The following is a 27,451-nucleotide window of genomic DNA, read 5'->3' as shown; positions in this document are numbered from 1 at the left end:
TTTACACTGAGAAAGTTGCAGGTAAGATTTCTTGGATGGGCTTAACTGGAGGGGAAGTTCACAGAAGTGTACCTCAGCATAGTGACCAGAGAGAATTGTCGTGAGGCTGAGGAAAGGACCACTCGTGAAGCTTAGGGACAGGCTCTTACAGATCATTGCAACTGTGGGTGGATGGTGGACTTGGACAGTCAAGAAGGAATATTAACAGGTAAGGTTGGAAAATGCTGTTCTCTTTGAAGAGTGTTTAACTGAGAAACTGATACTAGAATTATAAAGCTCTTTGTTGCAGAAAGCTATGTCCCTCTGTGAGGAAAGAGGAATGTTGTTCTAAGGCAGGATCAGGAGGGAGGGAGAAGGTTAACATCCTGTGAATCTTTGTAATGCCAGAAAAAAAGGATTTTCACACCTTTACTGAGCTTGAATGTCAAGGATGAAAACTGGTGCATGTTTGCTTTCTTATGAATAAGTTTCACTCTATAACTTTAATACTTGGACTGCTCAATAATGAATTGGAGAAAAATTTAACAGCAGTCAGTCTCATTCCTAAAGCCCAGTGAAGACCTGGAGAAAAATAATCCCAAGGGGAGTTGGGGGAAGGGAGGAGCCAAACGAAGCCAGCTGGTTGCTTATGCACGGGCAGCTCGCTGGCCGCAGGGCCTGTGCTTGGAGCTGTTGCTCCACGAGGGAGGTGTGGATTATGCTGACCCAAGCACACATTCTGGCTGACCTTCTAGTCAAAAGAGCCATTTGTTTCAGGTTTGCTAAGAACATTCTGTGGCATGAGAACCGTGTATGTCTGCAGGCACACAGTTTCGGAAGTAAACAGGCCCCATGGAAACTGCTTACCTGTGAGATGAAAACTTGGAAATTGGTCTGGCAGCTGTGTAGACGGTGAGGCCAGGAGGTCATGATGGTACCATTTAGTGCAACACGTGTTCCTCTCTGAGGAGCCTTTGCCACCCCAGATCCTGGCTGAGTTGGCCTGAGTGGAACCCAGAACTGATATTTTCCAAGCCGGGTGACTTCTTTTTGTTTTTCATTGTTTTATTTAGTTATACATGATAGCAGACTGCATTTTGATTCATGGTACACAAATGGGGTACAACCTTTTCATTTCTCTGGTTGTACATGATGGAGTCACACCATTCGTGCAATCATACATGAACATAGGGTAACGTTTGTCTCATTCTACCTCCTCTTCCCCCTCGCCCTTCCGTCCCCTCATTTCCCTCTACAATCCAAAATTATTCTATTCTTCACTCACACCACCCATTTATGTATCAGCATCTGCTTATCAGAGAAAACATTTGACCTTTAGTTTTTCGGGATTGACTTCACTTAACCTGATGTTCAGTTCCATCTATTTACCTGCAAATGCCATAATCTCGTTCTCCCTTAAGGCTGAGTAATACTCCATTGTGTATATGTACCACATTATCTTTATCCATTCATATGTTGAAGCGCATCTAGGTTGGTTCCCCAGTCTAGCTCTTGTGAATTGAACTGCTAATAAACGTTGATGTGGCCGCATCACTGTAGTATGCTGACTTTAAGTCCTTTGGGTATAAACCAAGGAATGGGATCACTGGGTCAAAAGGTGGTTGTATTCCAAGTTCCCTGAGGAACCTCTATATAGCTTTCGAAAGCGGTAGCACCAATCTGTAGTCTGAACAGTAACACATGAATGTACCTTTCCCCCACATCCTTGTCCAGGACAGAAAATCCCAAGCTGAGAGTGCATTGGGCAAATGACTGGAGTTTGCTCCAGGTGTCACCACTTGCCTGGAAGGGCTGTGTTGTCTCCTGCCAGGAGTTGGCCAGGCCAAATGATAAGGTTAGGATAGTGATGGGGTAGGTCAGATGAGGATTTGGGGCATGTTTGTGGCTTTCACAATGCAAAAGTTGAGGTGACTGGCAACTTGGGATGTTTTAAGCAAGTTTTTATTGGTCGACTTTTTTTTTTTTTTTATGCGGGAAAATGGCTTTGTTCCTGAATGTAGAATATCAGTTGAGTTTCCCAGACTGAAGATTTACTGTATTCAGGTGTCTACATGTGTTTTGTGGCTTGTAGTACACTAGTTTCTTGCAACATTGCTATTTGGTACTACCCTTCAAGAGGAGAGTGCAGAATGCTAGTGGATATAACCAGATGTATGCTCGGCAGCATCTCTGGCACAATTGTAATTTCAACGATCTGTGATGTTCTTGTAAGATCTAGAAGGCATGCTGTGTTGTCCTGTGAGTTATCTGCCATCACGATATTGGTACCTTGTGTCTTGAAATGAGAAGGGGGAAGATGTATGCAGATGGCTTTGGAGGTTCCCGCGGCCCCTTCTAGGTAGTGACACATGTTGAGGACCCTGAGTACCTCATCTTGTATCTAAGCTTTTTCTGTTCTCATCTTGCAGTACACAAGGGTCTGGATCCCTGACCCGAATGAAGTGTGGCGCTCAGCTGAATTAACCAAGGACTACAAGGAGGGGGAGAAGAGCCTCCAGCTCAGACTGGAAGATGAGACTGTAAGTGCTGGTCCTGGGCGTGGGAAGCCAAGGCGGGCGCTGAGAAGGACTCGGTGGTACCTTGTGGGCTTGGCTTTTCTCCTGGCCACTGGAGTTTGAGCCCGTGGATTGTTTTGTTGCCATTTTTGGTAATGTATGTACACGCCCTAACCTCTGTGCGTGTCACGTAAGTGCCCTTTGGGTTAGTAGCTGAGACATCACTGGCTGAGGTAAGCATCTTCTCGGTGGAGTGAAGGCAGTGGAGGCCCTTCTGGGGGAGGCGAGGGAGAGAGCTGTCACAAGGGACAGTACAGGTAAGGTGGTGGGAGCATGGGCTGTGGAGCAACCTGCTTGGGTGGATTCCAGGCTAGCCCTCACTGGCTTTGTGACCATGGGCATATTGGCCGTCCTTGTGTGCCTCTGGTTTTCCCTGGAGAACGGGATGCCGGTTTGTCCAGAGCAGTTCAGAGAATATTATGGATTAAGATGTGACAGGTACTTAAGGGTAGTGCCTGGCAGGCAGGTTCTCCTTGGTGTTGGATGCTGTGGTGAGTGTTCTTTTGGATTCATCGACTTTCAGGTTGTCACCCTCAAAAGGAGAAAGGAGGCAGTAGCTCTGAAATTCTCCCCCAGAAAGCTCCCATTCAGTTTCCCTTTCCAGGATCCTTTGCCCACCCTCAGTGATTTCTGCATTCCACACACACTTCAGTACTTGTTCTGTGCACTCGGCTGGGTCAGGGGTGGGTGAGTGCACAGTTGTAGCCCTACGTTTTGGGGATCTCGGTGCTGGAGGGGACAGTGAACGTGAAGTAGAAGTGAGGCAGAGATGCAGAAGGTGTGGGAGAGAAGGCGAGCCTCCTGAGGCAAAGGTGCTTTGAGAGGTCAGACTTCTGGAGGGGTATGGAAGTGGCCACTGGAGAGTTGGGGTGTGTGGGCTCGGAGGAGAGTTCCACACAGCAGCTGTATGGGCCAAATTGGTGAGGACTCGGTCCACTTTGGGTGTGTGCAAGGGAAGAAAAAGAGGCCAGTGGGGAAGTGGACAGGAAGCCTCAAGCTGAGGCTAAGAGGTGGCAGTTCATGCAGGGTGTACAGTGGTGGAGATCAAGAGAAATGGATGGTGGTCAAAATTGCAGGGAGTCAGGATTGGCTTTGGGGTGGATTCCTTGGGCTGCAGGATGGGCATTGTTTGTAGGGAAGGTTTGGGTTCTGTGATTAAAGCCTCCCCCTGAACTCCAGCAGCACTAAAACAAGTCTGTACCACATCCTGGAGCCTTGGGTTATTTACTATCAGTCACTCTTCCACACGTTTAGGTCTTGGCTCCCTTTCTAAATGGTCGGCAATGAACCTGTTGATAGAACATTCTCCTACCAGTAACTGGGACATTGTATCAATTTGAGCATGTTACTTGATAAAACCAGGGCAGAACGGTGAGTCGATCAGCTCCGAGGTCCCTCTCGCCTTCCTCTTGCTGGCAGGCAGGCCTTGCTAGCCCCCTCCAAGTTCTTCAGGTGAGAATCAAAACTCTAAACAGATGGAGTCCTGTTTACCATGTTGAAAAAATTCCCACCTGTGCCTGAAACAAAATGAAATGAGTCCACCCACGTGAATGGTGTCTTCTACTCCAACAGATTTCATTTCGGTGGATGTTTTCAGGTGGGTGGGTGTTTTTAAAAGTCGTCTGGAGGTAGTGAGGAATGATACGCCGTGTTGCTAAAACAGCAGATGCTTGCCTCCCTGCTGCACCCTGCATAACTAACCTGGGCGGCTTTCCAGGGCCCATCTCTTCTCTCTCCAGCTATGAGGCTGGTCAGCGTGGAATTGACAGGAAGCCTGGGGCTGGAGGTCAGTAGTGCCTGGAGGTCAGATTGAGTGTCCAGGTTGCTCGTGGGCTGCCCTAGCTGGCTCTAGGTGTCATTGGGAGTGACCCAGCTGCTGTGCATCAGTGGCTGGAGCCCATAGTTCCATGATGGGATGAGCACTTGAAGCATACCCCCCTCTCAAGGTAGAACCATACTCTATACACCAACCTGGTAGAACAGCCACCTCAGAAGTCTTCTCCACCCCCCAAAGGCCACTGTCAGTTTTACCACAGCAAAAGGTTAAAGTCAGATTCTCGGCAAAAAAGTGTTCCTAACTCTGGCCTCAGGGCAGGACCTTACTGCTGATCTGTCCCCTCTGTTGCCCAGGTATGCTGACTGCTCACTGTTCCCAGATGATTGAACCTGCTTTTGATCATTCATTATTACAGGAAATGCATACTTACTATAAAACTTAGCATGGTAACCATTGAGTGTACAGTTGAGTGACATGTGCAGTGTCACACAGCTGTTACCACAATCCTTCTCCAGACCTCTCTTCGTCTGGCAAAACTGAAACTGTCCTCATTCATTGCTGACTTCCCAATTCCCTTGCTCCTGCCCGCAGTCCCTGGAAGCCACCATTCTGCCCTCTTTGTCTAGGTGCTTTGTACATAGCAGCCTCAACGCTGGCTTATTCCACCTAGCGGATAATGCGGGATGTTGTATATATTACAGCCAGTGAGAATATGGTAACTTCTTGGAATAAGGATGGGCCTCAACTTTTTCCTCCTTGGGCTGTGATGGGTGTGAGCTAGCCCTCAATCTGGCATTCTACTTTGAACTGGATCTGGCGTGTCAGTGGATGCTGACCTTAGGGAAGTGTGGCATCCTCATGCCTTGCTGGTAGTGCAGCCCTGTGCAGGTCAGGCCAGCTCTCCTGGCCCCGCCTCCCTCCAAGCTGCTCCACCCCTGCCCTCTAGTGGTGGGAAAAAGTCTCCCCCATCTCCATGGTTGGCCTCTTAAATTGTCAACTGAATTTTTAAAACTTCTTGGATACCACATAATGGTAGTGTATTTTGACACATACATACATGGAGTATAATTTACCCTAATTGGGATCTCGTTCTAAAATTCTTGAAATACACATGAGAGCATATGTTGACATGCTACACATACATGGAGTATGACTTCCCGTGCTTGTGGTTGCACATGTGGAAATCGTGTACTCCATATGAACACAGGAAAATATGTCCAGTTTGTTCTACTGTATGTCCTAGTCCCATCCTACCTCCGATTATTCCCTTTGGTGTAATTGAGTGAATTCCCCCCCGCCCCCCGCTGGCCTTATGTGTTAGCATCCACATGACAGAATATTTGGGCTTCGGTTTTTTGGGATTGGCTTATTTCACTTAGCATGAAGATCTTTAGTTTCACGCATTTACCGGAAGATGCCGCAATTTCACTCACTATGGTTGAGTGAATTTCATTGTGTATATACACTGTGTTTTCTTCATCCATTCATCTGTTGAAGGGCACCTAGGTTGGTTCCATAGCTTGGTTATTGTGAATTGAGCTGCTAAACAAACGTTGGCCAGAAAGTGGGGAAAATGTACATTCATACATTGCCAGTGTAACCACTGTGGAGAGCAATATGGAGATTCCTCAAAACACTAGGAATGGAACCACCACCTGATCCAGTGATCCCACTCCTCAGTATATATCCAAAGGAATTAAAATTGGCACCCTACAGTGATGTAGCCACCTGAGTTTGACCTTGATGGTGAGCACTCCAAGTGGAAAGCCCTGACTGCTCAGGAGTTCTGAGAGGAAGTGAAGAACAGATGAGCTGTACAGAGTAATGTGCTCCACCTGTGCCGCAGTGTGGCCAAGCCTGCCTTGATCGACATTTGTGGGGTTGGGCAAGAATGTAAGTCTTCATTGATCAAAATGTCTATTTGTGAAACATTTAAAAACACAGGTATTTGTAGCTGTATTCAGTCTCCACCCAAGTGCAAGGGTCATCACCTCAGCTTGGGGCATGTTGCCCTGTGCTTGCGTAAAACAAAGTAGAAAGTGATAGGACTCTGCAGTGTTGCACGGAGTCGTTCATCTCTTCTGTTACAGTGGTCACAGATTCTCATCACCTCTGGAGCCAAAAGAGCTGTGAAGATTGGACACGAGTGACTGTTAGATTCAGATCCCTGTCAACAACAAACTGTTCCTAAGCCTCCCTTTCCTCTGACGTACACATGCCCTGAGATCTGTGGCTGGGAGTGCTGAGCTGGCAGCTCCTCCCTCTTGTGCTGCTCTGGGCATTATTGCTTCTTATCAATTTTAGTTTAACCGATATCACTACCTTATTGGTGAATTTATTTTCCAAAAATTGCTTGTGTTTTCGCCTCCATGCTTGCAGGGAGTCTCCTGAGACGAGCGTCATCCTAGAAAAAAATAGAATGTTGGTGCTTCTGCCTGAGGGTGTAAAGAGGTGAACTGAGGCAGAGTCCTCCAGGCTGGAAAGTGAAGCATGGGGTGGGGAGAGGTTTGGAGTTCCACATGTGACTGTTGCTGTGCAGCTTGAGACGGAGGTACGGAGAGGTGCAAAGCATCCCTCTGGATGCCTTTAGAAAGGCTCAGGAGGGTAGTCAAATCCCAGTGACACCACTGACAAAGCAAATAAAGGAAGTGACTGTCAGAGTTGATTTTAAATGTTCCAAGGCTCGCGAGTCAAAGGCTTGATCACCAACTGTGGTACTGATGGGAGGAACCTTGATGTGGGGTCCTAGTGTAGAAGGAAGTTCAGTCTTGGGGTGTACCCTTGAAGAAAGTCCTGGGAACCTTGTTGTTCCTCTCGACTTTCTGGCTGCTTGTGAGGTGAGTAGCTTGCTCAACTAGTATCTTCTGCCATGATGTCCTACCTACCCAGATCGAAAGGCAGCACAGTCGGGCAACCTTGGACTGAAACAGTGACCGAAATGAGCCGTTCTTCCTCACGAGTTGATTATCTCATAATAGAAAGCTGACTAGCACAGCTAGCAACTCCAGTTCAATGAACTAAAAATCAACCCTGAAAGCACCATTTCCCCTTGGTCCCACCTTCTGGATTTTTTTTTAATCTTTGATAGGTTATTAGTTTCCTTGATAAAGTTTCAATGAAACTTCTCACAGGAAAGGAAAAAAAAAAAGGACCTCAATTACTCAATTAACATTAAAGGGGAAAGAGCAACAGGACATTGTAGAGAGAATGGAATTGGATAACTAATGATATTTTGTGGGCACATCATTCTAGCCAGGCATTCATAGGTTTGAATAAGTGGGATTCCTTTGCATCCTTCAATTTATGCACTTCACTTAGCAGAACGCTGTGGGTAGCTACCTGACCAATGGGTTCTGTCAAGTTTCACCTTCATTCTTTTTGTTTTTCTTGGGAAAAAAAAGTTTTATTACTTTGCTAGCAAAGGAGAAGCACAGGGGACTCCTGTCCCAGAACCTGCCCATAAAGAGAAGCAGGAGGCTTTTTTTAATCTTTATTTTTACAGACTGCGTTTTGATTCATTGTACACAAATGGAGTACGACTTTTCATTTCTATGGTTGTACACAATGTAGATTCACACCATTCACACCATTCTTGTAATCATAAATATACATATGGTGATGCTGTCTGTTTCATTCTATTTCTCCCCCAACCCCTCCCACCCCATTTTCTACACCACCATCCAAAATTCCTTCATTCTTCTCTCCCCCCCATCATATATCGTCCTGCACTTATCAGAGAAATTTGACCTTTGGTTTCTTGGGGTTGGCCTATTTCACTTAGCATAGTATTTTCCAATTTCATCCATTTACCAGCAAATGCTATAATTTTATTCCTTATGGCTCAGTAATATTCCATTGTGTATATATACCATAGTTACTTTATCCATTCATCATTTGAGGGGCATTTAGGTTGGTTCCACAATCTAGCTCTTGTGAATTGAGCTGGTACAAATGTTCATGTGGCTGCATCACTGTAATATACTTTTAAGTCTTTACGTAATCATGTAATATGATTTTAAGTCCTTTGGTATAAACTGAGGGGTGGGATAGCTGGGTCAGAAGGTGGTTCCATTCCAAGTTTTCTGAGGAATCTCCATGTTACTTTACATAATGACCGCACCAATTTGCAACTCCACCAGCAATGTGTGAGTGTGCCTCATTCCCCACATCCACACCAACACTTACTGCTTGTGTTTTTGATAATAGCCATTCTAATTGGAGTTACATGAAATCTTAGGGTGGTCTTGGATTTCTGTAATTACTAGGGGTGATGAGCACTTTTTCATATATTTGTTGATCACCTGTATATCTTCTGTGAAGTGTCTGCCCAGTTTGTTAGCCCATTTTTTGATTGGGTTCTCTATTTTTGGTGTAAAGTTTTGTTAGTTCTTCATAAACTTGGGAGATTAGTGCTCTGTCTGAACTGTGTGTGGAAGATTTCCCCCCACTCTGTAGGTTCTCTTTTCACATTGTTTCTTTTGCTGAGAAAAAGCTTTTTAGTTTGAATCTATCACTTTTTTTGATTCTTGATTTCATTACTTGCGCTATGGGGGTCTTGTTAAGGAAGTCTGGTCCTATGCTAATGTGATGGAGATTTGGGCCTATGTTTTATATTTCATGCAGGATCTCTGGTCTAATTGCTAGGTTCTTGAACCATTTTGAGTTTTGTACAGAATGAGAGAGGGGTTTAATTTTATTTTACTGCATATGGATTTCCAGTTTTCCCAGCACCATTTGAAGAGGCTATCTCTTCACCATTGTATGTTTTTGGCACCTTTGTTTAGTATGAGATAACTGTAATTATGTTGGTCTGTCTCTGTCTTCTATCTTGTACCATTGGTCTATTTTGGTGCCAATACCATGTCATTTTTTTTTTTTTTTTTTTTTTTTACTATTGCTCTATAGTAGAGCTTATGGTCTGGTATTGCAATACCTCCTGCATCACTCTTCCTGCCCAGGGTTGCTTTGGCTATTATGGGTCTTTTGTTCTTCCAGATGAATTTCATGACTGCTTTCTCTATTTCTATGAGAAATGTCATTGGAATTTTAAAAGGAATTGTGTTAAATCTGTATAGTACTTTTGGGAGTATGGCCATTTTGAAAATACTCTACCTATCCAGGATCTTGTGAGATCTATTCATCTTCTAATGTCTTCTTCAGTTTCTTTCTTTAGTTCTGTAGTTTTCATTGTAGAGATCTTGCACCTCTTTGGTTAGATTACCAAATTTTTTTTTTAAATGAATAAAAGTGCTTTAGATTTATGCACGTTGATTTTTATATCCTGTTGTTTTGCTGAATTCATTGATGAGGTCTAGAAGTTTTCTGGTGGAGTTTTTTGGATCCTCTAAATAGAGAATCATGTCATCAGCAAATAATAATAGAGTTCTTTTCCTGTTCATATCCATCTGATATCTTTGGTCTAATTGCTCTGGCTAGTATTTCAAGGATGTTGAATAGAAGTGGTGAACGAGGGCATCACTGTATTGTTCCAGTTTTTAAAGGGAATGCTTTGCTTTTCTCCATTCAAAAGGATGTTGACTGTGGGCTTAGCATTAATAGCCTTTACAATGGTGAGGTATGTTCCTACTATCCCTATTTCTTCTAGTGTTTTGAGCATGAAGGGGTATTGTAGTTTGTTGAACGCTTTCTCTGCATCAATTGAAATAATCATAATTCTAAACTTTGTCTATTGATGTGATGAATTACATTAATTTCCAGATGTTGAACCAACCTTGCATCCTAGGGATGAACCCCACTTGATTGTGATGCACTATCTTAATATGTTTCTGTATGTGATATGCCAGGATTTTAAGGATTTTTGCATCTATATTCATCAGAGATGTAGTTCTAAAATTTTCTTTCCTTAATGTCTTTGGTTTTGGTATGAAGGTGAATGAGTTCAGAAGGGTTCCCTCCTTTGATTTCTTGGAATACTTTGAGACGTATTGGAATGATTTCTTTGAAGGTCTTGTAGAACTTGCCTGAGACTCCGTCTGGTCCTGGGCTTTTCTTGGTAGGCTTTTGATGGCTTCCTCTATTTCATTGCTTGAAATTGATCTGTTTAAATTGTGTATGTCCTCCTGGTTGAGTTTGGGAGGATCATGTGTGTCTAGAAATTTGTCAATGTCTTCTGTATTTTCTATTTTGTTGGAGTATAGATTTTCAAAGTTGCTTCTCATTGTTATGTATTTCAGTGGTGTCTGTCATATTATCTTAATCACAAATTTTAATGAGTTTTCTCTCCTCTTGGTGTGGCTAAGGGTTTGTCTATTTGCTTTTTGAAAGAACCAACTTTTTGTCAATTTTTTGAATTGTTTCCTTTGTTTCAATTTCATTGATTTCAGCTCTGATTTTAATTATTTTCTGTCTTCTACTTGTGATGTTGTGCTGTTCTTTTTCTAGGACTTTGAGATGTAATGTTAGGTGATTTAGCTGTTGACTTCTTATTCTTTTATTGAATGCACTCCATGCAATGAATATTGGTTTCACCCCATATATAGTCCGATGCTCTTTTCTTGCAGCCTTCAAAATCCTATATTTTGTATGTTAGGCATTTTCATTGTAATATGCGTTGGAGTGGATCTGTTGTGATTTTGTGCATTTGGTGTTCTGTAAGCCTCTTGTATTTGATTTTCCATTTCATTCTTGAGGTTTGGGAAATTTTCTGCTATTTCATTGAATAGGTTGTTCATTCCTTTGCTTGTATCTCTGTGCCTTCCTCAGTCCCAATAATACTTAAATTTGATCTTTTCATGATGTCCCATAGTTCTTGGAGGTTCTGTTTGAGTTCTTCTCTGTTTGGGCAACTTTGATTTCAAGATTAATTATTTTGTCTTCATTGTCTGAGGTTCTGTCTGAGTGATATAGTTGGTTGGTGATGCTTTTCATTGTCACTTGGTTTATTGTTTGCTTAATTTAAGGGATTTCTGTTTATTTTTCGTTTTTTAGTATTTAGTTGAAATGATTCTTCCTGCAGTTGATTTTCGAACTTTTTGTTAGTGATCATTCACTGCCTGCAGTTGCTCTTATCTTATCCTTTTGCTTCACGAATCATTTTAATTATGTTCTGAACTCCTTTCCTGACATTTCTTCTACCATGCTGTCATTGGATTCTATTAATATAGTCTTGGTTTGTTTGGAACATTTTCCTCCCTTGTTTTCTCATGTTGTTCACGTATCTTCCCCTCTACCAGTGCAGATCTGGGGTATTGTAGTTTCCCCCCATAGGCTTATAGTGACTCTGCAGGTTTCCAAAACCTCTTTGAGGAGGAGATCAATATTAGCAGTGCCCAGTACAGACGATATCCACCCCTAAATCAGCTGGGTGTGTGGGCCTGGTCAGCCAGGGTTCCTGGAGGTGGGGTGTGGTTGGTTGGGCAGGGCTCCTGAAGGTGGGGTGTGGCCGGTTGGACTGAGGGATCCTGGAGATGGGGCTTAGTCAGTCTGGCTGGGGGTCCTACACGTCCTGGCTATTGTATCAAAATGGTGGCAACCACGTGTAACCAAACTGTAGGTTCTGTGACAGTAGACTTCCAGGCAACAGTAGGCAGTTGGTGGTCTGCTGTTGGTCTTCTGGCTACTGGATGATTGGCAGGTGGACTTTGGGTGGTGGGTGTTTGGTAGGTGAAAGGCAGGCAATGGGAAGGCAAGAAGCAGGCAAATGGCAGATGATAGGTCCCAGTCAGTGAGCAATCTGCACTCAAAAAATAGTCGATACGCTAGCGGACTGCAGGTGATCACAGTGGACAAATGGGTAAACAGCAGGGGATCGATAAGCAGCAAAGACTGCCTCACTAAGAAACAGATATCCTCTGTTTGAAACCCGAGTTACAGAGCAACAAGGAATGCAGCCTCCCTCTAGTCCACCATCTTGGATCTCCCTCACCTTCATTCTTTATAGCTCTAGTATAAAGCTCACTTTGAAGATTAAGACAAGAGTCTGAGTGCCTACTCCCTGCTGCACTCCAGATAGGTGGGAGAAGTCTGTATCCACATGCTGTGTTCCTGCTTGCCACACTTACCTCTTGTTCATTTTTATGTTTTTGATTATCTGATAATAGTAATGCTGAAGTATTATATTTGCATCTCTCTGGTTAGTGGGCACGGTGAATAGTTTCTCACATTTTGTGATTTGTATTCTGTGCCCAAATTTTTGTGAAGTTAATTTACTTTATAAAAATGGGGTAGTATAAATTCTGCCATGTAATACAGAGCTTATTCCATTCTCCAGTTGGGCTTGCAGATGGTGTGTTACGTATTAAAGTCTTATGTTACAGTTGAATATATGAATATTTTCCTGCACATTTGACTTTTGCATCATTTGAAAGTCCTTTTTGCTAAAACTTAAATACTTGGTCATTTTTCTTTAGGTTTTGTTTCATTTTTATTTTATTGTAAGCAAGAGTAGAACACTTTTTAAAGGGCTTGCTAGTTTCCCAGTGATTTAAAAAAACAAGACAAAACAAAAAACAAAAAACTCCTTTTACCTAATCTTAACATGTTCATAATTTCCCTATATGCTCAGTTATTTCTAGATTTGTTACATTTCATTCATCTGTTTATTTTAGCACCCATCGCCATAGGACTTGAGTTGGTGACTTCATAACATACCTTAAGATTTAGTAGCATGAGGACCTCTAAAAGGGGCATGAAGAGCATTGATACTTACATTTTCTTCATTGGTTGTTATCCTAGTGAAGTCTGTGTCCGTGGAATTTACTAAAAATTGTATAGAGGAATGATTCTTAAAATATCCACGGGCTATCTATATCAAAAGTATTGGGGGATGCTTTTTAAATTTTAGATTTCTGGTTCCTACTCCAGAGCTTACAAAACGTTCAGATCAGTTCAGGAAATGGTTTTCAAAAACTTGCCAGATGATTAAGAATACCATGAGAAATTTAAAACTCAGATAAAATATGGTGAACCAGTGTGCAGGTCTTCATGTTTAATGGTTTAAAAACAGTCACTTTTACAAGTTACATGTTTATGTGTATATAAAATTAAAGATGTTTTATCAAACATTTATTGAGCATGTATATAGTTCTAGTGCTGTACCAAACAATATAAGGCTAACTTCTTCAGATCTGATGTACGATACATGATCCCACGCCATGGTTGCACATATATCTCTCAAGGTACTCCTGTACTTAAGGTCGCAACAAAATTGTTAACCTAGAGGAGCCCAAAGTTAGATTGTGGAGTAAACTATGTGCACATGGTAAAACTTGAGGCCCTTGACAGAGGGCAGTTCTTCCCTTGCAATATACTTGAAATGCAAAGGGAATGTGTGGTTGAGGGAAACATTGAGTTAAGAGATGGTCGCAATAAATGTGGTTGATCAAGGAAGGTCTTCTAGATGGGAGTATGATCACCCCTATGGCAAACAGAATTAAAGACATGGGAAGTGTTGGATTCGTTAAGATGGAATAGAATGCTCTTAAATCTGGTTGTACTTCCTAAATTTTTTGTGCCAGTCTTCTGTGTTACAAAAACAGGCTAAATACTTCAAAACTTAAGATACCCTGAGATGATATCATTAATAAGTTCCCTACCGGGACTGATCTCTCATTGGATTACAGGTATTTTGCTTTTGTTTCTTGTTGTAGTGGTGCTTGAAAACAGTGGTTAAGGCAGGCTAGGCAAGCACTGTACCACTGAACCTCTTAAAAGTATTTGAGATGGGGTCTAACTGAATTGCCTAGGTTGGTCTCAAACTTGAGGTCCTCCCATTTCAGCCTCCTGAGTAGCTGGGATTTCAGGCACAGCAAGCTTACCTTTCTTTAAAATGCTTATTATCTGCACTTGTCTGTAGGTTAGTGATCCAAGTCAAGACAGGACATTGAATACAGGTTAAATGCTTCCTAACTGTGACTTTTTGTACCTGCTGCTGTGTTTTAGATTCGGGAATATCCAGTTGATGTCCAGAACAACCAGCTGCCACCCTTACGGAATCCAGATATCTTGGTGGGAGAAAACGACCTCACTGCCCTTAGCTATCTCCACGAGCCTGCAGTTTTGCATAATCTGAAGGTCCGGTTCCTGGAGTCCAACCACATCTACACTTATTGTGGTAAGTGGGGCATCTGTTGGCTGCGTGTTTTGGGAGCACCTACCATCATTGCATATGATCTGCTTAAGCTCATGTGGTTGAGAATCCAGATTTTGACCCTCATGTGTGAGTGCCTTTCATCTGAGCCCTTAGAAAGGTTATTAATTGGTGCATGTGGCTTCATTTGGCTGCACTAGCCTCTGTGGGATGATTGGTGTCAGTCATGGCTCAGTTAAGGAGGAAACGAGCCACAGACGGTGGGATGGCTGGTTTATTTTGGTACTGGGAATTGAACCTAGGGGCTCTCAACCACTGAGCCACATCCCCAGCCCTTTCTTATACTTTAAACACAGGGTCTTGCTGAGTTGCTTAGGGCCTCACTGAGTTGCTGAGGCCGACTTTGAACTTCCTGCCTTAGCCTCCTGAGCCGCTGGGATAACAGGCTAGTGCCTCCACACCCAGTGGCGTGGCCAGTTTTGAGGACTTGTGTCCTCCCTAGTATCCTGGCTTGTGCACAAGCCTTCACTCAGCACAGGCCCGGAGGTGGGTGCCTGTGTTGTAACTTCCACTCAGAAGTGCTGCCTCTGTGACGTTCTCACTTGGCTGTGGATGGTGCTTGATGAATATTGAAGGAGGAAAATGCATAACAAATGCATAAACCCCAGAGTCCTGAAATTTTCATGTTTTTCTTGAAATTCTCCTTTTCCCATATTGCAACATTTAATTTTTCCTTTGCTCTGAATATCGTTAGGTTATATGGAAAAATGAGATGCTTAATTGGTGGAGAAGCAGATAAATTGGGGGTTGGGCCAGGGAGTGAGCCGGGCACTTCTGTGAGAGTTGGCCTGCTTGTGCAGCGGAGTCCTGGTCATCTTGGGGATCACAGTGATATCTCGGTGCCCCGGGGCTTTTCTGCTTTCGTGTTCCACTTGGGTTTGGAAGTGGTGGGTCAGTGAGGAGGTCAGGCAGAGCTGTTCTGCCAGAGTAGTGCTTGAGAGGTGTACTTTCCCACAAGCTGCTTGATACCACCTGTGAGTGGGAGTTTGGAAGGCAAGGTCAGTTACCTGAACCTTCAATAAGCCCCCAGCCTGCCCTAAGTGAGGTAATCTAGGAAGCTCTCCCCTTCTAGGAAATAAGGCTAAATGACCATCAGTTTCCAATTTAAGGAATTCATCCAAGTCACTCTGGTGTCCATGTTTACCAAACACTGTTCTCTTCAGGGTGCCTGATGTGCCCCAGATTGCCAAATCATCAGGATGCACTTACTTACGCTCGAAGGGGCCTGGAGTATTCTACAATTACAGGTGACCTGAGAATATTTGATCAAAATTTTGAAGGCTACATGAGAGTTTAATAGAATCATGTAATAACTGGAAAAACTTGTGTAGTTATTTTAAGAGGGTTCCCCATGAATGAGCTTTATTAGTTGAATTTTTCAGGGTTCTGGGCCTTAATTTTTTTTTTTTTGCTTCGCATTGTCCTTCTTAGGCCAACTCCAGTAGAAAGAGGCCTTAGGTGTCTCCTGTCTCTGACCTTGCCTCCTCCTCTTAGTGTACTCTACTCTAATATGCTTTAGGTTCCCTGTGTGTCTCTTCAGAACCAGAAGGGACACAATATAGGAGACTTAACAGTGGGCCCAGGTACCTTACTGTTCCTGCCCCATTTGCCCCAAATGACGAAACAAGTTTGTTTTGGTACGTTGGTCCGTGGGTCTTCTGGCATCCAGAATATGGTCTAAAGGGGAAGAAAAAAGGATGTTTCTATCTTAAAGATTGAATTTGCGTTTTCTTTGCATATTCCTAAATACCAGCTTGCTGCCCCTGTGCAGCAAGTTGCTGTAAGACACCTGAGCTTTACAGGATTTCCCCATGGCTCAGTTGCATGTTTGAGTGCATCATTGCTGTGTACCCTTTTGAGGACAGAGATAAGAAAACTAGGATGTAATGTGAGAGTACAAAGCAAACATGTAGTGCTTACTGTGTAAGACACTGGTCTGAATGCTCCCTCTCTCCATTAATCATGTTATCCTGAGGACATCCCAGTTTAAGTGCAGTTAAATATTCCCATTTCATAGTTGAAGCAACGAGGCATTGAAAGGTTAAACAACTGTTGAAATCACACAGTAATTGAGCCAGCATTAGACCTTAAGATACATAAATCATACTTTCTATCCATAAGTTTTTAAGTTAAGATAACGCACACACAATTGAGAAATTAATCCCTTGTCCAGCTTTTGATTCTTGCATGGGTTTTTAAACCTCTGTAATACTGTCGGCAGATTTAAACATCCTTTTCCCTCTAATCCTGCAACACTTCATGTGTCTATTTTATGAACTCATTTTGTGGAGTATTTGTTAATGCAGGAGTATTTCCATGCCCTGAGGCTGCAGGATATCTGGAACCTTGGCCTATCTGCATTGTTTTCTTCACCGGGGCCTAGCACATGCATGTCTTTGAGTGGTTGCAGCTGATTCTATTGTGCCCTTACGCTTCAGTTGACACTGATGCGAAAACGTGCTTTAGGCCAATGTCCCATGGCATCTGACTCCTGGTCTCTTTGCAGGCATCGTGCTTGTTGCCATAAATCCTTATGAACAGTTGCCAATCTATGGACAAGATGTCATCTATGCCTACAGTGGTCAGAACATGGGCGACATGGATCCCCACATCTTTGCTGTTGCGGAAGAAGCCTACAAGCAGATGGCCAGGTGAGGATGACTCTCCTTGGCAGTCGGGGCAGGAAGGGAGGTTGCTGTTTTTCTTGGCTGCTGATGCTTACATTGGAGTGGTGAGACACTGATTGAATAAACATCTTGGGAAAAGAGCCTACATTCTACTTCCCACCTCGTCTCCTCGCCTCATTATCTTATTCTTATGAACTTACACTTACAACAGTGGCTCCTTAGGCTTACTTTATTTTATATTTTGAGAAAAGTAATAAAGTCCTTACATTTCATCTCTCCTTTTTGGTGCTCTTTCCTTGCCTGATGTAGTAATTTTACAGCACCTCTGCATTTTCCCTAGCCTGCTCTACATCTTGTTGAAATCTCCCTTTTGAAGAAAACTTTGAGGTGGCAAGCCAGTAGAGGGTGAAGGTAGATATTTCTAGTCAGCAGCCTGGAAACAGAATTCTGTTGGAGGCACTGGAGTAGGTCTTCTCATATGTTTCTAGCTATGAAAGACAGATGCAAGTCTGTCTCATTAGAAAATGGACTTGGTGATGGTCTGACTGTTGATGCATAAAGTAGGGAAAGATAGTTTTAAAACGTTGGATCCTTTCAGACATATCTTACCACCTCTAGAGAGTGTCTTAATGGAGTTAGCAACCTACATACCAAAGTCCTTTTGGTAGTTGGACCATATAGACTGAGAATGAGTGGTTCTTTTTGTGGGAGAATTCTATTTAAGATGGTTTGGTTTTCATTACAATTTTTAGTCCAGTAAAATTCCATGAAGACTTTCGTAGACTTCCTTACGGATTTAAGATGATTTACTGCAAGTATTCAGATGAGCATATGAAAGGTTTACTTCATTAAAGGCATAGTAACTATATTCAAAATAAGCAATGATTGGAGGCCTGGAAAATGGAACAATGTGTTGCTGAGCTGATTGTTACCTTTGACCTTCCTAATATCACATGCTGTACTACTGATGTGAGGACTTGACTGTCTCAGTGGACCCAGCTTATTGAAGCATACCTCGAATATGACCCTTGATCAGATCGGTTACTGTATTACACAGTGCACAGCCCTGCTTGGGTGTCACTATTAAAGGCCATGTGCATGGCAAATGGAGAGAGGCCTGGGGACTCCAGGAAGAATAACTTATGTCCACATTTGCCTCATGTGAAGATACTGCTTCATCTCTTTTCTAAAATAAGGTTCTAAAATAAGGTGGGTATGGATTAAGATTTTATACTGTGCTTCCATTTTGGATAGTTAGCTGTGGATACTGTTGACACTGGGTGGTTGTTCATCCTGTTCTTTTTTCAGCCAGTTATATACAGCAGAAGTTGCTGCCCTTCATCCAAAGGCTGCCATAGGCTTGCAAGTCCTGGCCTCCAATTGCATCCATGCCAAGGGTTTGCTTGACTCTCTGCCTCTGTTCTTCCCTCCCATGCCTGAAGCTGGACCTGTGGTTACTGTATACTTGGGTTATTTCACTTGTTGGACACCTTGCTCACACCCACTGGAGAGAAGGGTGTGGGGGAGTTAAGTGTGGTCATGGCAATACTATCTTGCAGTGGGTAATGAACTGGGTAAGGGGTTTGGATGGTAAGGCCAGGCCAGGCTTTGCTTTAAGGCTTGTACTCCAAGTAGAGGGTCTAGGAAGCTAAAGTTATGGCTGCCAGTCTTGGGGGGACTTGAACTCGGTGACTTGTTTTCTTAGTTCACTGGGGACTGGTTTTTTCCCTTGATGTTTAACACATGAATTCAACTCTAGATACTTGGAGAGGGAGACTCAGAGCATGAGGGGTTTACTACAAATCTCTAACTCATGAGGGTTCCAGAAGAATATAGGTAGGGCTGGATAAAAGGAAGAGCAGACCCCAGTAAGAAAAGAGGATTGGTTCCTTGTCCCCATCATACTTGCAGATTCACAGTTAAGAAAAAATTGACAATAGTATGAAATAAGATATTCCTGAATGATGCCCTTTGCACAGAACCTACAGTTCCCTGGGGAAGGGGAATTGAACTCCACTATTAGCATTACACTTGATGCTCTTCTTTTCTGATCCAAGGCCCTGAATACCCTCTACCTCCATTTTTTACTTGACTCAAGTCCAGGCTTACCCTCTATATTAAAGTGTGTCAGCAATCATTTATGAAGCATCAGTTATTTGATAGGCTTCATACTGGCCCTTAAGAAAATATTGACTCACTTGAGGAGCTCAATGGTTAGAGAAAATTTTAGGTCCAAAAGGCCTTATGTGCCGGAGATACAAACTGAAACAGTGCCATAGAGTGCAATGCAAAATTGTGACATGATGTTGGAAATGGTGTTAGAGATGGTCCAAGGAAACTGTAGGACTTCAGGTCCTAGTGAATTGTAGATTCTTAGAGTGAGAAGGCAGCTAGGTGGTGGAATAGTGAGGCCATAACTGAGAAGGGAGCATTGAAAAGCCATGGTCAGAAAATTGCAGTGGGATGCTGCTCCCTGTTCTCTATAATAAAAAAGACATAACAAGAGTTGGTGAGGATGTGGAAAAAGTCTTCATGTATTGCTAGTGGAAATGTAAGTTTGTACAGCCACTTTGGAAGAATCTGGGAGTATTTCAAAAGGTTCAGTAGAGTTCCCAGTGATTCTGGTCTTACATAGCTACCCAAAGAAATGGAAACACACATTCTCATGCAAAATTACAAACGTTCACAGTACATGATTCACAATAGCCAGAAGATGAAAACGTAAATGTCCATCTCCTGATGAATGAACAAAATGGTGATTGTTCACACAGTAGTACACTACCATCTGGATGAACCTTGAAAACATGGTAACTTAAATTGGCCACATACAGAAGATCACATATTGTAGGACTCAGTTGACACAAAATGTTGGGAATACATAAATCTTACGGAGGCATAGTTATTGGTGGTCTCCTGGTGTTACAGATGTGAGGGGAAATGGTTTCTGTGTGGTTGTATGTGAGGGGCAAGTTGAGGGGTGTGATGAAAATGTGCTGATGTTGGTTGCAGTGATACACAGCTCTGCAAATGTATTAAGTTGAATTACTCACTTTACATCAGTAAAGCTATCAAAAACAAAGAGATATGATGATGATACCCAGGCAAGTTGAACCTACACAGTGGGTGATCAGTAAGGAGTCGGGATCAAGGTTAGAGACAAAGTAAGGGCAGATTAGAGGCTTTTGGTGGCTGAGATGAACTTTGTGAGTGAAATGTACTTTATTAACAAGTACAAAGGTAGCCAGATGACTTTGGAAAACACTGGGTTAATCAAGTTGCACGTGTTTAAGCAGAGCTTTACAGAGTGTTTTATATTGAGATGCATTCTGAGTCTCTAAGATGGGAATTCATTATGCTGGGTTTGCAAATCATAGTTAGGCACAAAACTATTTGCAAAGATTATCTCAAGGGGCTAATGTTCTGTGTAACACTGCTTGGGAAATACTAGTGAAGAGCAGTGAAGAAATAACAAATTTCATGGATAAGGACATAATGATACAAGGGATGTTCCAAGAATTTTTCTGGTGGGTCCTATTTCATAATGATTCTCTTCATTTCCAAGGATGAGTTCCTTCTCATGAGAAGCTTAGTTGGTTGTGGAAATGACTTGTCTGTTATAAATGACTTGTATAGAATGAATGAGAAACAAAATTTTAAAAATGGACTAGTTGGCACTGTGTTCTGTTCCTTGTAACATTTACACTGTACTCCAGGGCATATGATGGGGCCTAAGGAAGAGAAAAATAATACTTGGAACATTAATTTATTTAGTTCTGGCATTTGCCACATGAAATTACTTATCTCATGATATTGATAGATGCTTTGACAATGAATAATTCTCCAAGATTATGAAGTAAATGTGTCAGAGCCAATTTGTTTGACCAAAGCCTCCTCCATTAGCCAGCAAGTCATGCTACCTCTTTAAATGATTATCCCCAGACAGTTTGGTCAGATCAGAGTGGTTCTGGTCCCCATGATACCACTGGGGACTATGGGTGGACCTTTCACCCTTATTAGTCCACATGTCTCCTATTCTGCAAGGAGGCAGAGTTTTCGTTCACGAATGAGACTCCTTGGTGGGAGTGGGACATTTTATCGACTGGCTCTGGTCTTCCTTTTTGAGCTGTGGGGGTTTTACCTGTTGCTTTTCTGAAGGAGAATGGGAACACTGCAAAGCAAATCTTTGCTCAGGTGGCCAAGGTAACTGAGCACCCACATTCCCCATCTGTGTCTGCTGTGTTGCCAAGGTGTGACGAATAATGAAAGATGGGATTGCTGGTGCCTTGGACCCTAGGAGGTTGGGAACTGAAGCTAGATAAACCTGTGGCATGAGGCTGGCATGGTGCCTGCGACAGATGCTTGCCTGAGTGAGAGCCATTGTGCAGGTGGGGTTTGAAGCCCATGAGAGTGAAAACCTGTGCTCAGTGGGAGTAGGGGTTGCAGTTGAAAACCCTGGTTAGGCTGTTGGGAGAGTTTGCTTGTCAATTTAAGTCCTTACAAGTGCAAAGAGTGGAGAATTTGAAGACTCCAGGGGAGTAGTACAGAAGTGTGTGTCCAGGGTGAAAAGGTACCCGCCATTCAGCAAGCAGGCAGTAAAGGTTTTCAAGATGGTGGTATGAGTAGAAATGCGACTATTCTCTTGCTAGTGATGACCCAAGTGAGTACACTGGCTCCTCTCTGGGCAATAGAGGAATTCATAATCATGGATATGTGTTGTTCAAGTAAGATGGAGTGAGGAAGCTATCCATTCATCTTTTGAATTAAAAAAAAAAAAAAAACCCAAACTGTTCCTAGTCACTGAAGCAGAATGCTCTGGTGTGCATGAACATAGGCTTGGGACTTGTGTCTTGCAGGCTGCAGATTCTGACTGGTATCTTTGCAGGGAGGAAGCATTACACATAGGTGAGCCAGATCCACAGTCACTTTGCGATAATGCTTTAAGAGAATATTGGCTATTTCTTTAATTCTGATGTAAGGTGACTTGTTCTGGGCTCTTGGCAGTTGAGGAAAGTGGGAAGTGAAACCCTTCCTGAGCCTCATGTTAGTGTGAGAATATCAAACTGAGGAGAGCAGAGCCAAGTTTAGTTTCTTGGAAGTTTGCTGTGCCAGGCGATTAAAGGTTCTGTCCTGGTAATCTTGCCTCTCCTGACCTCTGTGGCTGTCACAGTCTTCACTCTTGAATAAGGACATTGGCCTTACCTTGGAGGGATGAGATGAAGTGAGAAATCGTGAGGAGCCTTTGAAAGCTGTTGGGTGCTGTCAGTCTTTGGGATGTGGATGTTAAAACTGGCAGATGGCATCACTGATGGTTGGCTACAACCAATGAAGGAATCCCTGGGGGAGTCTAAGTAGGGAGAAATGACTTGCTGAATTTTTATAGTAACATCTGAAACCATGACTCGGTCAACTCCTGGTTTTGGCTGAAGTTCTGTTTCCCTTCTTATTTTGATTCCAAGTGAAGACTAGTCTTAAGTTGCATCAGGACGTGGGATAGGAGATGATCCAGATGTCTACCTAGGAGCAGCTCTTAATTTCTTTTCTGGCATTGCTTTACCCCTGAGTGTTGGAGTTTGTGCAGACTCCTCCCTAGGATTCTCTATGCCATTGGGCCTGAGCCTCCTGTTCTCCTGGGTCTCCTTGTTTGTGGCCTCCTGCTCAGCCATGTCAGTGCATACTGATCTCCCTCCTCTAGGGATGCTACATTGTGATCACATAGTGTCATTGTGATCCTGTTCAATCTTAGATGCTGCTGTTGGTGTCTGTATGTCGATGTGTAACTGGTGTCTTAGACTGTGGGCTTATATTTCTATTTAAGTTTGAGTGCAGAGGAAGTTGTGTGCAGTGAATGTGGCTAATGATGACATCCCTATTTTTTAAAAAGGGGTTAGTAATTGGACATTGCCATCTTTTCTTAAAATTGTGCATTTAGAAAAGGAGCGGGTGGTTTGTTAAACTTGTGACCCTATAGAGGTCATACATGTTCCTAAGAATTGCATATCTGCAGGGTACCCAGCATGCTTTGCGAGGTTAAATCTCAAATCAAAACTATGAAACCAAAACACACTTAAGTTCACTATGGTTAACTCTTCATTTTACCTGGGGAATCATAGCACATTAGAAAGGAGCCTGACATCTTCTGGTAGAAACAGATTGCACACGTAAGAATGCTAGACCCTATCCCAGCAAGTGGTACCTGGGTGCTACCTGGCCTTACCTAGCACAGGTGACTGTTGGATGACGTTAGCAGCTTTTTGGGGGATATATCCATTGTATAGTACTCCGGCCCATAAGTTGACGTTCACCTGTGGTCTTGAGCTTTGTCCTGTGCAATTGTCCAGGACAGTGGGCGTTTTCCCCCATATTGCAGCCCCTGCTATTCTTCTCTACCTCCCATGCCAGGTCTCTGGTCTGATTTTGAGATCCTTGATCCATTGTGAGTTGATTTTTGTGCAGGGTGAGAGAATAGGGGTTTTGTTTCATTCTGTTGCATATGGATTTCCCGTTTTCCCAGCACCATTTGTTGAAGAGGCTATCTTTTCTACATTGCATATTTTTGGCACCTTTGTCTAGTATGAGAAAATTGTATTTATTTGGGTTTGTGTCCGTGTCCTCTATTCTGTACCATTGATCTACCTGTCTATTTTCGTGCCAATACCATGCTGTTTTTGTTACTATTGCTTTGTAGTATAGTTGAAGTTCTGGTGTTGCGATACCCCCTGCTTCATTCTTTCTGCTAAGGATTGTTTTAGCTATTTTGGGTTTATTATTCCAGATGAATTTCATGATTGCTTGCTCTATTTCTGTAAGGTACATCACTGGGATTTCACTTGGAATTGCATTGAACCTGTATAGCACTTTTGGTAGTATGGCCATTTTGACAATATTAATTCTGCCTATCCAAGAACACGGGAGATCTTTCCATCTTCTAAGGTCTTCCTCAATTTCTTCAATGTTTTGTAGTTTTCATTGTAGAGATCTTTTACCTCTTTGGTTAGATTGATGCCCAAGTATTTCATTTTTTTTTTTTTTTTTGAGGCTATTGCAAATGGAGTTGTTTTCCTCATTTCCCTTTGAACTGTTTCATCGCTTGCGTATAAAAATGCTTTAGATTTATGTGTGTGGATTTTATAGCCTGCTATTTTGCTGAATTCATTGAGGTCTAGAAGTTTTCTGGAGGAGTTTTTTGGATCCTCTAAATATAGAATCATGTCATCAGCAAATAGTGACAGCTCAAGTTCCTCTTTTCCTATTCGTATCCCTTTAATTTCTTTAGTCTGCCTAATTGCTCTGGCTAGAGTTTCGAGGACAATGTTGAATAGAAGTGGTGAAAGAGGACATCCCTGTCTTGTTCCCATTGTTAAAGGGAATGGTTTCAGTTTTTCTCCATTAAGAACGATGTTGGCCATGGGCTTAGCATAAATAGCCTTTACAATGTTCAGGTATGTTTCTACTATCCCTATTTCTTCTAGTGTTTTGAGCACGAGGGGTGTTGTATATTGTCAAATGCTTTTTCTGCATCAATTGAAATAACCGTATGATTCTTATGCTTAAGTCTGTTGATATGATGGATTATGTTTATTGATTTACGGATGTTAAACCATCCTTGCATTCCAGGGATGAACCCCACTTGATTGTGGTGCACGATTTTCTTCATATGCTTTTGGATACGGTTTGCCAGTATTTTAAGGCTGTTTGCATCTGTATTCATCAAGGATATTGGTCTAAAATTTTCTTTCCTTGATGTGTCTTTTTTCCTGGTTTGGGTATGAGGGTGACATTAGCTTCATAGAATGAGTTCAGTAAGGTCCCCTCCTTTTCTATTTCCTGGAATACTTTGAGAAGCATTGGAATGAGATCTTCTTTGAAGACGTTGTAGAACTCGGCTGAGAATCCGTCTGGTCCTGGGCTTTTCTTGGATGGTAGGTTTTTAATGGCTTCTTCTATTTCATTGTGTGATATTGATCTGTTTAAATTGTGTATGTCCTCCTGGTTCAGTGTGGGAGGAGCATATGTCTCTAGAAATTTGTCAATGTCTTCAGTAGATTGTTTTGTTGGAGTACAGATTTTCCAAGTAGCTTCTAATTATGTTCTGTATGTCAGTGGTGTCTGTCATGATATTTCCTTTTTCATCACAAATTTTAGTGATTTGAGTTTTCTCTCCTTCTCTGTTAGTGTGGCTAAGGGTTTGTCTATTTTGTTTACTTTCTCAAAGAACCAACTTTTTGTCAGTTTTTTTGAATTGTTTCTTTTGTTGCAATTTCATTGATTTCAGCTCTGATTTTAATTATTTCCTGTATTCTACTTTTGCTGCTGTTCTGTTCTTTTTCTAGGGCTTGGAGCTATAATGTTAGGTCATTTAGTTGACTTTTCATTCTTTTCTGGAATGCGCTCCGTGCAATGAATTTTCCTCTTAGTACCGCTTTCATAGTGTCCCAGACATTTTGGTATGTTGTATCGTCGTTCTCATTGACCTCTAAGAATTTTTTTATCTCCTCCCTGATGTTTTCTGTTATCCATGTCTCATTCAATAGCATATTATTTAGTCTCCATGTGTTGGATTAATTTATTTTGTCATTGATTTCTACTTTCAGTCCATTATGGTCTGATAGAACACAATGCAGTATCTATTTTTTTGCCTTTCCTAAGAGCTGCTTTGTGGCATAACATGGTCTATTTTTGAGAAGGTTCCATGTGCTGCTGAGAAGAAAGTGAATCTGCTTGTTGATGGATGGAATATTCTATATATGTCTATTAAGTCTAGGTTATTGATTGTGTTGTTGAGTTCTATGGTTTCTTTGTTCAGTTTTTATTTGGAATATCTAGTGGTGACAGTGTGTTAGACATGCATGTGTAATTCTAAATCACACAACTAATTGTTGATGACAGTGCTTCATACCACCTGGCTTAGAGTAAGTGGTCAGCGAATGTCAGATGTGGCAGTGATACTGATGATAGTCATGCTGTATGTGTCATGATCATGTCCATGTCCAAAAGGATATGCTGGAAAATTGCTGAGGTGAGAGGGATTCTCTTTATAGGTCAACCTCAGAACAGGCCACATGAAAGAGTGGTCTGAGGATGGCCAGTTGGATGTGCTGAGTGCAGTTCTTTGGGGTTTTCGTAAAGTCTTGTTTTGGCAATTACCTGTAATTTCTACAACTCCAATTTCAATCTTCCTAAAGGAAAGAAGTATCAACTGACCTGTGTTTAAACATACTTGCTTTGTACATGAAAAACCTGTTCTCAGTTCTGCCCTAAGAGTAAAGTTGAACTGTTGATGGCTGAGCACCCCAATAGCTGTGTTAAAATGTGGACAGCACCGTCCTTGGGTGATGTCATCCGTAAGCATAAGCAAAGGGAAAATGACACATGATACCAAAGGAACCAAATTATCATCCAGTTCTGTCCCCAGTTGTGTGACAGTGAGATAGCACTAAGGATAAGGCTGAGTCCAGAAAGTAGCTTTTCACAAGTGGTTGGAAGTGGTCACTTCTGGTGCCCATGGAATCGCAACAGTGTTCAGAGGGGGGACACCAGATTTTGGAAGATTCATTGGAGTATGCAAAGAAAATATGGTAAAACTTGCTTTTTTCCTGCATCTATTTAAGATTTAAAATAATTGTGTGTTTTATAAAGGCAAAAATCAGAGTTGAGTAAGTTAACGGTTTCAGATGTTACTACAAAAATTCAGTCATTGCTCCCTACTTACCGACCTCCCCAGGGACTCCTTCATTGGATGTATCCAACAACAGCCAGTGATGCCATCTGTAACACAGAAAATGGCTTAAGTTACACTGGGGGGAGGCATGCTTATGGATTTCATTGGCAGAAGAGTGTGCTTTAAAGTAACAGATGGCTACTTCAGTCATGAAAACCACACATAAGGTAATCTTGGTGGACTAGTTCATGTTGCACATTGGAAAAACGTGCTTTGCACCACCTGCTGTGGTGCCCGTCAGTGCTCCCTTTTCAGTGGGAAGGGGTTGAGAAAAAGTGGCCGTGTAACCTACCCTTAACAAAGTAGGGGGTGGTAGTTAAGAGCATGTGGTCCTGGTTATTCTATTGGTGTCCTCTTCCCTGGTTGCTTTAGAGAGTCCTCTTTTTAATACTTGGACAATTAGGAGTTAAGTATACAAATACGGACAGTGTTTGGACTTTAAGATCTCCAAGCTTTTTCTTTTTTATTGTGGGGATGGTTAGCATCAAGTCCCAGTGCATGACTGGGTCTGGCTTGCCCTTGGTAGAGTAAGAGGAGGTTCCCAGCTCTGCAAAGGAGCCAGAGGATCCCTGAGAAGGCCTGTTCCCAGCATTGAATTAGAATCTTGAGGTTGGAACCAAAGTCTCTATTTTTAATGCTTCACAGGTGATTAAGAAAGGAGCGAAT

General features: G+C 42.4%; 1 protein-coding gene and 1 long non-coding RNA gene across 5 annotated transcripts in view; one reads left to right on the top strand and one right to left on the bottom strand.

Annotated features, from left to right (window-relative positions):
• Nucleotides 1-495, bottom strand: part of LOC306643240 — a 150,209-nt gene extending 149,714 nt beyond the window's left edge. The window contains exon 1 of the long non-coding RNA XR_013758862.1: nt 482-495. This is a non-coding gene — a long non-coding RNA (uncharacterized lncRNA). The remainder of the gene's footprint in view (nt 1-481) is intronic.
• The window catches only part of MYO5B (myosin VB), a 377,648-nt gene that overhangs the window by 172,217 nt on the left and 177,980 nt on the right, over nt 1-27,451 (top strand). For all 4 annotated transcript variants that reach the window (XM_079109234.1, XM_079109235.1, XM_079109236.1 and 1 more), the window contains exons 2-4: nt 2,409-2,519; nt 14,233-14,404; nt 16,947-17,091. In XM_079109234.1, the coding sequence (XP_078965360.1) occupies nt 2,409-2,519; nt 14,233-14,404; nt 16,947-17,091 (428 nt within the window). The remainder of the gene's footprint in view (nt 1-2,408; nt 2,520-14,232; nt 14,405-16,946; nt 17,092-27,451) is intronic.

This window comes from Sciurus vulgaris (assembly GCF_902686455.1).
Source record: "Sciurus vulgaris genome assembly, chromosome: 13".
Lineage (NCBI taxonomy): Eukaryota > Metazoa > Chordata > Mammalia > Rodentia > Sciuridae > Sciurus > Sciurus vulgaris.
The sequence above is the reverse complement of the archived record's forward strand: the minus strand, read 5'-3'. Positions and strand labels throughout refer to the sequence as shown.